Consider the following 13,569-nt stretch of genomic DNA (forward strand, 5'->3'; position numbering starts at 1 on the left):
CAAAAGCACACCCCACTTAACATATACACTTCCCCATATAGGGTCAAAGGTAAGAATATAAGGGCTATTGCCCATTACCTGCCCACGGGGGTTCATTGAAGTCCAGAAGTCACCTGAAGTAGTTCCACTGCGTGCAATCCTGGTGTGTATAAGCAGCATAGACAAGAAGAGCAAAGGAGCACTGCTGACTAGAAGATCCCGAGGAAAAGATCCTGAAGGAAAAAATAATGGGCACAACTCCAGACTAAAAAGTGAGGGTATTTATTCCATGAACTCACAGGGACATACATTCAGCCCACGCACCAACGCTTTTCGTCCCGTGGGACTTTATCAACGTTTTTAGTCTGGAGTTGTGCCCATTATTTTTTCCTTCAGGATCTTTTCCTCAGGATCTTCTTGTTAGCAGTGCTCCTTTGCTCTTCTTGTCTACAGGGCATCCTTAGGCAGCAAAAAGAAAATCCATCAGAGAGATAGCAGGAACATTAGGAGTGGCCATATCAACAGTTTGGTACATTCTGAGAAAAAAAAAAAAAAAAGAATGCACTGGTGAGCTCTGCAACACAAAAAGGCCTGGACGTCCACGGAAGAGAACAGTGGTGGATGATCGTAGGATCCTTTTCATGGTAAAGAAAAACCCCTTCACAACATCCAGCTAAGTGGAGAACACTCTCCAGGAGGCAGGCATATCATTATCCAAGTCTACCATAAAGAGAAGACTTCACAAGAGCAAATTCAGAGGGTTCACCACAAGGTGCAAACCATTCATAAGCCTCAAGAAAAGAAAGGCCAGATTAGACTTTGACAAAAATGTCTAAAGCCAGCCCAGTTCTGGTACAGCATTCTTTGGACAGATTAAACAAAGATCAACCTGTACCAGAATGATGGGAAGAAAAAAGTATGGAGAAGGCTTGGAACGGCTCATGATCCAAAGCATACCACATAATCTGTAATACACGGTGGAGGCAGTGTGATGGCATGGGCATGCATGGCTTACAATGGCACTGGGTCACTAGTGTTTATTGATGATGTGACAGAAGACAGAAGCAGCCGGATGAATTCGGAAGTGTATAGGGATATATTGTTTGCTCAGATTCAGCGAAGTTGATTGGATGGCGCTTCACTTTACAGGTGGACAATGACCCAAAACATACTGCGAAAGCAACACAGGAGGTTTTTTTAAGGCAAAGAAGTGGAATATTCTGCAATGGCTGAGTCAATCACCTGATCTCAACCCGATCGAGCATGCATTTCACTTGCTGAAGACAAAACTTAAGGCAGAAAGGCCCACGAATAAACAACTGCTAAAGACAGCTGCAGAAAAGGCCTGGCAAAGCATCACAAAGGAGGAAAGCCAGCGTTTGGTTATGTCCATGCATTTCCAGACTTCAAGCAGTCATTGCCTGCAAAGGATTCTCGACAAAGTATTAAAAATGAACATTTTATTTATGATTGTGTTAATTTGTCCAATTACATTTGAGCCCCTGAAATAAGGGGACTGTGTATGAAAATGGTTGCAATTCCTAAACGTTTCATACAATATTTTTGTTCAACCCCTTGAATTAAAGCTGAAGGTCTGCACATCTATTGCATCTCGGTTGTTTCATTTCAAATCCATTGTGCTGGTGTACAGAGACAAAATTATGAAAATTGTGTCAGTGTCCAATTATTTTCAAACCAAACTGTATATATATGCACATGTATGTTTATGTATATATATGCAATTTTGATAGATAATATGGTTTTGTATATATCCTATAGTTATACGCTATGATTGGTTTTATTTCCACATGGTATGAGACATCCATCAAGACTCCGAGGATTCCTAGTTCAACAGGACTGGACTTTGCTATATGGTCAGGTTTTTCACGGATATCGACTTTGTAGGCGCCGGTTTATTTTTTGTTATTCTTGTATGTGATTTGTAGCCATTTCATTGTTCCAGGCAGCCTTCCTATTATTTTTAGGCACGTTTGGTATTTCACCGGTAGAGTTTTTAAGCATTAACAATATTTTAAGCATTAGCGCTGAAGTACACACACACTTTTTCTTATCATTTAATAAAGGTTTTTTTTTCTTCACGTGAGAGAGAGAATATATATGTATGTATGTATGTATGTATGTATGTATGTATGTGTGTGTATATATGATAAAGTGACTTGCCCAGGGTCACAAGGAGCCGAAAGCGGGAATTGAACCAGACTCCCCTGCTTCAACCTCTCAGTGCCAGTCAGTGTCTTTATTCACTGAGCCACTCCCTCTCCCTACATGCTGAAAAGTCCCACTGACATTGAAAAGACATTCAATGGATACTTGGTGGGGTGTGCTACTTCCCTATTAACAAAGCGAGACCCGAACTACAAACACGAAGCTCAATATGGGAGGACCCCTATAGCCCCACACTCCCCCAACAGTGCCTACAATTTTTAATTTGTCCCGGTATCAGAAGAGATTACACATGCACTCCTCAAAGTAAAACTAAGCAGCTAATGTGGACTGCAATCAAAGTGCCTATGACTCTGCCACAGCCATTGCCATCTTCCCTAATCAATTCTATTTTGTCAGCAGGCAATATCCAGAAGACATGGCAAACTGCCAGAGTTGTGCAAAACTTCAAAAGTGGAAACAAAAACAGTGACTCCAACTATAGTCTAATCTCTCTTCTCCCAATTTTATCAAAAGTCATGGAAAGAGGTGTCCACTCCCAATAAAGTGATTGCTATACCAGTGGATATTTTCTTGGAGAATAATAAAGATAGTGGATATTTTGTTATATACTCGGTATATTCTCTAATTTCCTTTACAACAATAAAAGCATATAGTGTTCATATCTGATATACTAGAATAATTAGTTTGGAGGGACCCTTGACATAAGTAAATTTAAATCGTAGTAGATGATAATATAATGGTATTAAATCATTTATGATTTTTACATTCATGTATTTGGAAATGGGTATTGATAGCTCTTGGTAGGACATATTGGTTGTATTGATTGCTTTCAGTCCCCTATATAGATTTCTCTACCTTAATTTTCCTTGTTTAGAATTGTATTTTCTCTGCCAAAACTTTATTGTAGATTATTGGCCAATTATTATTTTGATAACTAATTTGTATACTCAACAGTGCTCTAATTCAGTGCTATTGAATTCATTAATCTATTCCTTATAAGTATTATTGCATGCTTTTATAATTTGAGAGTTTTTTAAACAAATATGTTTTGTATCTTTTTTCTTATTTCGAAAGGAGTTTTTTTCATGACCTAGGTCAGAAGGATTCTTAAGATTTTGAAGAAAACTATAAATTAGAAGTATTTGAAGAAATAATATTGCAAATGATTGTATAAAAATTAGTAATTTTTAACTACAACAATTTCTGCAGTTTCTTTAGGAGACTCTGGTATATATGTATGTTATGTTTTTACATTTTTTCTGTGCCCATCAACAAGAATAGAACTAATGCCCATATGTTATGTTCATATTACTGAATTAAGCTACGATTTGCTTCTTTATTATGTTTGTTGTCATCTAGCAACAGATGACGATTTAGGGGCGTAGCCACTCCTTGTCAAATGCACCCATTGGCTCCCGTTCCCTAGGGGGTGTCTCTTCCACTTGCTGTGCCCTTCTGGATAGGAGTGTGATGTGGGTGGAACCGAGAATCCCGTGCTGGCCATAGGGAGCCGCCCCCGGTGATGACGCGACGAACGGGGAAGTACTCCGTGTCGCCGCGCTCACCGGAGTAGCGGTTCCACGGTAGTGCGTACAGGGGTTTGGGGTCTGTTTCCGCAGCGCTTTGCTGCCTATGTGGCTGTACAGGGAGGGTTTAGCACTCCAGGTTCGTTCGGGAGCGCATGGGGGCGTGTCCGAGGGGAGCATGATGTCATCATGCAGTGTGGGTGTGGCTACGTCGTTACCTGTGGCGCGAAAATGGGCAATTTGAATGGGTATATAAGGAAGTCCTTCATAAGTGTTCTTCAACACGAAACGCGTAGGAAGGTGTGTGCCTCCACCTTTTTAGATGGATTAATAAAGAAATATTTTAATTCAACTTGTTTGGGACCCACCTTTGGCTGTGTGCCAGAAATCACCTTTTTTCTCAGCTATACCAAGACAAATTTCATTAGCCAACGCCAATCTGGCTTTCACCCAAAACTCTGCACAGTAACTACTCTCCTAAAAGTTTGCAATGAGATCCAGTGTGGAATGGAACAGGGACAACTTACTGGTGCAATATTCCTACATTTTGCAAAAAGGCTTTTGATACGGTTGATCACGTTATCTTGTTAAGCTCCAGAGATCTGGAATAGGGGAATATGCTTTAAACTGGTTTTACTAAATACCCATCAGGTAGATCCCAACATGTGTCTCTCAGGATTTAACTCCAACCCTATGAATGTGACCTGTGGTGTCCCGTAAGTTTCTTTCTGGGGCCCCTACTGTTTTTATTCTACATTAATGATCTACCTATACTGTAGCTTGTAAGGGAGCTTCAATGCACATGTATACAGATGACAGATTCTTATATGCAAAAATAATTAGCCTCTCTGACCTTGGACATATACTTCAATATTATTTTTCTAGACTTGTAAAATGTGTTCCCCAAAACAATTATTTTTAATTCTTTATTTAAATAGTTTCTCAAAGATATACAAAACTTACTGAAAAAAAGAAAAATAAGTGTTATACATTTCCTTTAAGTATTAAATCATACAACTAGATGACAGACCCATATAGCACTTTTCCCAAACCACTCAAGTTGGGTATAAACCCGAGAACATTGTGGAACCACCCGGCTTCTCTTTATTCTGAGTGCGAGCACTAGCAGGTCTGAATTACCAAAATGGTACATAAAATTTTAGATAAGTAAACAAACAATAAAATGACAGAAATGTAATAATAAAAAGTGAAAGAGAATGGCCCAGGAATGGATTAGGGGCAGGACAAAATCTACCCTGTCATATCTCCTATTTTTTTAGTAGATTAGTACTACAACATCCAAGAGTTCTTAAGGAGTTAAATTCAGTAATAGCCAAACCCTTACATTTAATATTCAAAGACTCCATTTCCACAGGTTCAGTACCACAAGATTGACCTAAAGCAGATGTGGTGCTTATATTTAAAAAAAGGGAGCTAAATCACAACCAGGGAATTACAGACCTGTAAGCCTGACTGATAGTGGGGAAGCTACTTGAAGGTCTAATATGGGATAATATTCAGGAATACCTAATGGAATTTTTTTTTATTAGTAATAGTCAGTATGGATTTATGAAGGACAGATCATGCCAAACCAACCCCATTTGTTTCTTTGAGGAGGTAAGTAGGAATTTAGACCAGGGTAATGCAGTCGATGTGGTCTACTTAGATTTTGCAAAGGCTTTTGATACGGTTCCACACAAGAGGTTGGTGTACAAAATAAAGTAAATTGGACTCCGTAAAAATACATGCACCTGGATTGAAAAATGGTTGAAGGATAGACAGAGGGTTGCCATAAATGGAACTTTTTCAGGTTGAGCTAAAGTTGTGAGTGGAGTAACTCAGTAGCAACACATGTCAAAACACAGGCAATCATTTTATTTACCTTTTTAGAAGATGCTCTGTGGACAACCACTGGATATATATTTTGTCGGGAGACACTGCATTAGTGACTCTCACATCCAGTTCTTTTAGGCTGAATAAAGATGGCATATCCATTTCCTTCTCAGATGTAACAATCTTAACAACAGACGATGGTGTAAAGAGGTCTGATACTGGATCCCACATTTCATTCATAGTTGGACATTTGTTATTAGGGCCTTGCGTGCTTAATGTAAACAAAGAAACAAGTGGGAGGGGGTGGAGAGAGAAAGGGTGATCAATTTGGAAAACAGCAAGCAATGTTTTAGTTGGATAAATAAAACTACTTGTTAGGCAGTCTAAATGCACTAGAACATATGGCCTGTTCCATCAATTCAATAAAAGAAAGTCTAATTAACTAATTTTAGTTCTAACATCTGAAGAGAAGTCTACGATAAACATAAATGCAGCATCATCATGCATCATCATATGCATACATTTCAGATCACCTGCTTAACCTTTTCGCTGCCAAGGTTACAGCTGCATGGCAAAACAAAATTTCACACACAAAGAGATGGAGCATGATTGATCTGTATCCTGCACTTGTTGCGAGTGAACCGCAGCCCTAGTGTAACCTTATCACAGCCAAGTGCAGAGAAGTGCTTCTGAATGGGACGCCCGCTGATCGAAAGATGCATAAACTAAAAAGCATTTAGAAGCAGGGAACCCATCCGTGCTAATCCTGATGGGAAATTCTGATAGTGTACTAGGCTTTTGGGTCTGGGGAACTGCAGTCGGGTCTAGTTCCAGCCTCAATTGAGCTGTTTTTTTGCAGATAAAATGTTAATGAATCATACGCCTGCAGTATAAATATATATATATATATATATATATATATATATATATATATATATATATTGCCAGATTTCTTTAAACTTCCATCCTTTCATTAAAAAATTAACGATTTTATTTCCCTTGATTCCCTGATTAAATTGATATCATACGGTTTGTACACAGGTTATACTGTTCTGGCGAACAGACCCAAAATTAACATCGATTCACAACTGAATTTTTTTTTAGGGATGAATGCAAAAGGTGCACACACTCTCATATTTTCTCAAAATACATGTCCAAGGAATTAAAACATGGATGACGTATAGTTTAAAAAGTTTTAAGGAACCAAAGAGAAGGCTGCATTGGATGTTCATGGGTCAGAGTAAGATGGAAACTTTTCCAGTGCACCCAGTAGTAAAAAAATGTAACAATGAATATGGAAGACCGTTTGAGCAAGAAGATTCCCAGGTGTGGGATATGCCACCCAAGGTAAATGTTCCTGTGACCAAGTGTCAGCTCTTACAGATGGAAGGGAAGAATGTTCATGTAAAAGAACCTTAGTGGCTGCAGGGGCACTCTATAAACCAAATATAACCTGCAGCTTGCGTTTGTAGTCATGTGGATCTCTATGGTACAATTTTGTCCTCTACGCTACATTTATCTACGGATTTTTTTTATACGATGCCTGTTTTGAAGCCATCAAACCAACATGTCTAAGGCTGTCCACTGGAGCTTGAAGGAGCGTTGCGGCTAAACACCTTGTTGACAGATGCAGCTTCTAAAAATAAGCTACACCCAAGGCCATTTGAAGCTGGTTTCCTGTTTGGTGCAGAACTGGACCAGTTGTTAGATTATTATCAGAGTATAAAGCAAAATCTCTATCACAAAAAAAGATCAAGATCATATAAAAAGGATAAGGTCTGCCTTATTTTCTAGAGGCAGATGTAAAGTCTAGAGGAGAAACAGGATGAGGGGCAATCGCCATCCAAAGACCACCTTCCTTCTGATGCCATGTGATTGTTTTTTCACAAGGACAAGTTAGTACAGTAATAAGAACTATTCCTCAATTCCAGTCAACGTTTCTTCCTACAGTACATACATTGTAGCCAGGTGCTACTTCACCTTGTGTCCAGATCCAAAGGAGACTGTTTTACACTCCTTGGATGTGAGAAAATGCCTGGAATATTATTTTGACCATACAAAAACATTTAGGAAATCAGATTGGCTCTTCATTACTTTTGTTGGAAAGAAAAACGATTTTTTTTTGTCGTACTTAAAAAAAAAAATTTTTAAATAAAAAGGGGGGGGGGGGGCGGCTTCAGAATTGCAAAGCAGCTTCATGGTCAAGTATCCGTATATTTACAAACCACTAGAAGTTGGAAGTTAGAGGAAGCAGCATTTATGGCAGATGGGTCTTGCAAGCCATTATTTTTTAATCTAATGCTCTTCCCTGCCCTTGCTTAAGTTGAATTCCTGTCCCAATTCCTCATGGCGTATGCACTACCTGGGGACATGAAGAAAAGGTAGTATCTGGTTTACTGAAAATGTATGATCTTCAAGTCCTCCACAGGAGCAGACAACTTCCCTGCCTCTCAGTGTGTTGCATATATTTTAGTGATGTTAATACCTCAAAAAAAGAGAACACTGGCGTCTGTGGGAGGGGGATATTTTTTTAAATGGAAGTGGAGTCTGTCCTATCTCAGAAGGAGAAGTCAAACCAGTGTGTGACAACGTAGACAAACAATTGTTTTTTTTTTTGGCAAGCCAAAAATTTCAATTTTTTAAACAGTGATTTCTGTGTCAGAGTTGTGGTGTATACGTAACCTAGAGAGAGAGAAAAAAAAAAAGAGAAAATGCAAACCCCAAGCTGATAGTACATGGTATGGAATTCCAGGGAAAGAGGGCAGCACGGGGGAAGTCTTGTAGGCGGAGTGAGGGGAGGTAATAAGGCAGGAGCCGGAGGTAATGGGCAGAGCAAAGGAGGGATTTAGGGAAATACAGGCATACCCCGCTTTAAGTACACTCGCGAGTAAGTACATATCGCCCAATAGGCAAACAGCAGCTCGCGCATGCGCCTGTCAGTACGTCCTGAACAGCAATACCGGCTCCCTACCTGTAGCGAAGCTGTGTGCAAGCGGGGAGACTATAGAGCCTGTTACAAATTCGTTATTTACATCAGTTATGCACGTACAAAACGATTGCAGTACCGTACATACATCGATAAGTGGGAAAAGGTAGTGCTTCACTTTAAGTACATTTTCGCTTTACATACATGCTCCGGTCCCATTGCGTACGTTAATGCGGGGTATGCCTGTACAGATGCAGTGCTATCTAAGTTAGTTTTAGGCGCAAAGAAACGGTTTATCAATGGAGCCTTATGAGGCCCGATCACAGCTTCCCCCACCCAAAAGCCCAGTAAACTTCCTGCCCTGAAGGGCTTAACGCAGTGGCGGTCCCTGCTTGTGAATGAAAGGCAAGAAAAATCGAATGAGGGTGAGGCACTGCAAAAATTGAAGGGATGGGGGCAAATGGATAAAATTCACTGTTTAATGAGCAGAACATAAACAAAAACAATGAGACAAAAATCCTGACGCATTTCCCGCCATCTGGTCCATCATATACCGTGCCGAAATATATGACAATAAAATAAAATATTAAGGGCAGCCACAAAGGGAGGAATGCAATTGTGGTGGTCATGGATAAGTACTTCCAAACAAACAATCTAAGAGCAAATTAATAATCAGACAAAAATAATTATATGAATATCCAAAATACAGGAATGATTATAATGTTCCAAGATACAGCTCAACCCCGTTATGACGCAATCCATTACAATGCAAATCCGCTTATAACGCGATGCAAGCGTGACTCCCAATTTTCGTAAGTAATGTGGATTTTTTTCTTCTGAACACATGATCTGCATATTTAACAGTATCAGGAAGAGGTCATTACACTCTGCTCATATTACTCGACCTCGCTGCAGCATTTGACACCGTGGACCACCCTCTTCTCTCTCAGATTCTCTATACTCTTGGTATTCGTAACAAAGCACTATCCTGGATCTCCTCTTACCCCTCCCATTGTACTTTCAGTGTCTCTTCTGCCAACACCTCCTCCTCCATAGATCTCTCTGTGGGGATGCCTTAGGGTTCTGTCCTGGGACCTCTTCTCTTTTCCCTGTACACACTTTCTCTAGGTTACCTAATCACATCCCTTGGGTTTAAATATCACCTCTATGCTGACTACACACAAATTTACTTTTCAACCACTGACCTTACACCAGCTGTACAGACCAAAGTTTTGGAATGCCTCTCTGCGATATCATCCTGGATGGCCCTCCGCCGACTTGACATGACAAAAACAGAGCTCCTCATACTTCCTCCCAAACCTGGCCTTACTACCTCCTTCCACATTACTGTTGGAAGTACCACCATTCACCCAGAAGCCCAAGCACGCTTCCTAGGAGTCACACTACTACTCTCTCACATTCTCCTCTCACATTAAGAACATTTCTAAAACCTGTCGCTTTTTCCTCTGCAATATCACAAAGATACACCCTTTCCTCTGTTGCTCGACTGCTAAAACTCTCACTCAGGCCCTCATTATCTCCTGTCTCGATTACTGTAACCTCCTGCTGTCCGACCTTCCTGCCTCTCACCTGTCCCTCCTACAATCTATCCTAAACGCTGCTGCCAGAATCACTCTACTCTTTCCTAAATCTGTCTCAGTGTCTCCCCTGCTGAAATGACTCTCCTGGCTTCCGATCAAATCCTGCATTTCGCACTCAATTCTCCTCCTCACTTTTACAGCTCTACACTCTTCTGCCCCTCCTTACATCTCAGCCCTAATTTCTCGCTGTGCAATTTCGACTATTGCGAGACACAAATATAAAAAAACAACCCTACCCAATACATATAAAAAATACCCCAACCCATAAAAAAATACCCCCAAGCCCCCAATACATATAAAAATACTCCCACACCCTCCAATACATATAAAAAGAACCCCATTCCCCCCCCGAATACATATAAAAAGCCCCCCCGCTTCCCCCCAATCACAATACATTTAAAAAAGTAGATATACCTTGGGGGTGGTGGGGACCAGCGTTGGCTGCAGGGTCCGGTGATAACTGCGGGGACTGGCTGCGACCGGCACTAAGCTGCAGGCCTCCCCACTCTGTCCCACGCCGAGCTTCTAGTCTGCGCGCACCGGAAGCTAAGGCTCGCTGACATTAGAGGCTGGGACAGGAAGGCGTGCATCTGATGCCGAGTAGGGGCCCGGTCGCGACTGGCAGCCATTATCTTTTGTTCCCACTCCTTGGTGGCCCTGACGGCCGTGCTGGGGACCCAGACCCCTTGACCCACCAGGCCCAGGACGCCAACCACAACAGACCCCCCCTGTTGACGGCAATGCCGGCGACGCTTCACCATGGCAACGCAACATTACATGACGCTGCAGGATCAATTGACAGCTTTTTGCAAAAAAAATTAAAAACATTTATCTATTTATTTCTCTTACCTGCGGCATTTTCTCCCCCTGCAGGGTGCAGTCAGCATGGCTCCGCAACATCAATTGGTGCTTGTTGCCATGACAACGTGGTACCACAATATCAAGCTGCCATGACAACGGGCGCCATATGATCCCCGTTTCACAGCAACGAAACTCAGCGCCGTGACGCCCTGTTGTTTTGGCAACGCGGCTCCATTTGATGTCACGCAGCTATATTGACGGGTTGTGTCGTGGGAGAAGAGTCTGGAGATGCCGCTGCCTTGAGATTTTCCAGGTAAACCCTTGGCCTGAGATACGTAGCTGAAACACGTAGTCTCCGGGTCAAACCCGGAGTGGTGACAACCCTGGGTGTAACTGATGGAATATACAAGCTCTCCTGGTCCGCACAAAGTGCATGGTTAAAGGAATGCGGGTTTAAAGAGGAAAAGCATCGGCAGACCACTACTTCTACAAAATATAATCAAAGTAGATTTACCAAGGTATAAAGGATGCCATTTCTTCCTCAACCAACATAGTGTTGAAACTGGTGACTGCTTTTCCTGGAATATGTTCAAAAAGTTCAACGGACAGCTTATTATCCAGCAAAATACCTGAACAAAAATTAAAAGATATATATATTTGTAAATGGTAAAACATTACAGCTCAACTCAAAGTAATTTACACTGTATATGTAGCTATACATTAAATCAAAAGTAGCAATGTATTCATACATTCCAATAGCTGAAAGGATTTACCTATTGGAGTACACCTCAGATGTTTATTGCAAGTCATTGATGCAAATATTTCACATGCCTCTGTACTCCACTGCTGTGCGTTATTACAGGGTTCAATATAGGCAAGTCTGGAGCAAATCGCCTAGGAATATTTTTAAACAGGAAAGAAACAAAATCATTTACATGCCAACAAATTTGCCCCAAAAATTAATGTTAACAAAAGAAATCTAACTTTAAGAACTTTTCTCTCAATGGATGAACAAAAGTACTTCACAATTACAGCATAGCGCGTGATATGCAGAACTGTACATATAATTTGACAGGCAGAGTGCCTGCACTGACGCACTTACAATCTATATTTAGCGTTCGATTTACAGGAAGATGAAGTGACTTGCACACAGACACTGGAAGTTGATCCAGGCTCCCTGCTTCAAAACCTCGGTCAGAGCCAGTGCCCTTTACTCCCCGAGACCCTCCTACAGCACATTAATATGGAAAGGAACATAGTATTTAGAACCAGCTATACACGTGGAGTGCCTCGATGGCGCTCACTGCTACATCAGTCCGACCATCCACTGGAAAACTAGCAAAACCCGGATGACGTACCCAACACGTCAATAGAGCCTCTGGCTTGCCAGGTTCATGACCGTACCAGGTACATTAGGGCAATGTAATAGTTAAAGACCTTCAGCAAAACTATGCCTTTGTATCATCAATCAGGATAAGAAAATGGTCGGGAAAAAAATAGGTTTTAAAAAGGCTAGAATGCCATCAGTGTAAATGTGCCAGTGATTCCTATCTCCTCACAAAAGGGAAAATTTGTCTTGTCAAAAATTTATTTTTCTTCCTTCCTACACAGCAGCACTCAGCATGGGGCCTGGCTCCTTCTCCTGAAATTGGACAGACTATGTACATATACAAAATTACTCCACCAGACACTAGTGTTTCTGGGTAATACGTCACAGGAAAAAAAAATATCAACAACTATATAAGCAAAACATTTCACAGATAGGGAGAGAAATGCTTGCTGCCCGTAGAGTACAGAAGCAAAATAAATTTTCAGTAAGTCAAATTTTCCCATTCCTTCACGCCCCCAAAAAGAACAAACCAACAGGAATTATAAGAGCAATTCAACAAAACAAAAAGGAAGGGACAAAGCAATAATAGCTTGCAGAACCGTCTGCGAACTGTAGTTTCTTCCGTGCATGAACATTCAACTTTGTGTTTTGTAGATGTGTAGATACTGGACCATGTTGCAGCCTTGCAAAGCTGATCTGCAAAAGGCTCAGCTCTTTCTTTCTAGTTGCCACTGCACTGGTGGAATGGGGCTTGTAGTCACCCCAAAACTGATCTTCCTGCTTGCTGATGGATCAAAGAAACCATAATAACGACCTACCTAGCAATGGTCTTGACAATGCAACATCCTTTATTAATTTCAGAAGAGGTAATTAAGAGGCTGTCAGATTACATAAATGGCTTTTTATGGTCAAGATACGGTTTTAGTACCGATAATTCTTACGTCCAAGCAATCTAAAAGCTACTACTTCAGAATTCGACAAGGTGAGTAGTACAATCGAATGGATACGATTGAAGTAGGAAGAAACATTAGGCTGGAATAGAGGAATAGTTTGCAAAACTACCTTTTACTTGTGAAACATCAAATATGGTTTTAATAAAGAGTGCTTTGGGTTCCCTTATTCGCATTGCTAAAGTAAAGGCTATCAGAAACGTTGTTTTTAGCATAAGTAACTGGTAACAGATTTAGCAAACTTTGACACTCTCTCTTGTTCTAACGACCACTGCCTCCTGTCACAAACTCCATATCAGACCTTCACAAAGAGAACACATTGCCACAGTATGACCTCTATTGCTGCCGACATGCAGCCTAGAACTCTCAACGTTTTCCTGATGGATATCCTGGACAATGTTCCTAGTAGTTTTCATAAGATTCATTCTGGCTTGCA

At 40.9% G+C, this 13,569-nt stretch overlaps 1 protein-coding gene across 4 annotated transcripts in view; it reads right to left on the reverse strand.

Moving 5' to 3' along the window:
- RNF17 (ring finger protein 17) overlaps positions 1-13,569 on the reverse strand; it is a 156,358-nt gene that overhangs the window by 51,403 nt on the left and 91,386 nt on the right. For 3 of the 4 annotated variants that reach the window (XM_075592315.1, XM_075592314.1, XM_075592317.1), the window contains exons 21-23: positions 11,627-11,747; positions 11,368-11,482; positions 5,575-5,796 (exon numbers count right to left, since the gene is read on the reverse strand). In XM_075592315.1, the coding sequence (XP_075448430.1) occupies positions 5,575-5,796; positions 11,368-11,482; positions 11,627-11,747 (458 nt within the window). The remainder of the gene's footprint in view (positions 1-5,574; positions 5,797-11,367; positions 11,483-11,626; positions 11,748-13,569) is intronic. The other variant, XM_075592318.1, reaches the window with a different exon arrangement.

Source organism: Ascaphus truei, chromosome 3, assembly GCF_040206685.1.
Source record: "Ascaphus truei isolate aAscTru1 chromosome 3, aAscTru1.hap1, whole genome shotgun sequence".
NCBI classification, from domain to species: domain Eukaryota; kingdom Metazoa; phylum Chordata; class Amphibia; order Anura; family Ascaphidae; genus Ascaphus; species Ascaphus truei.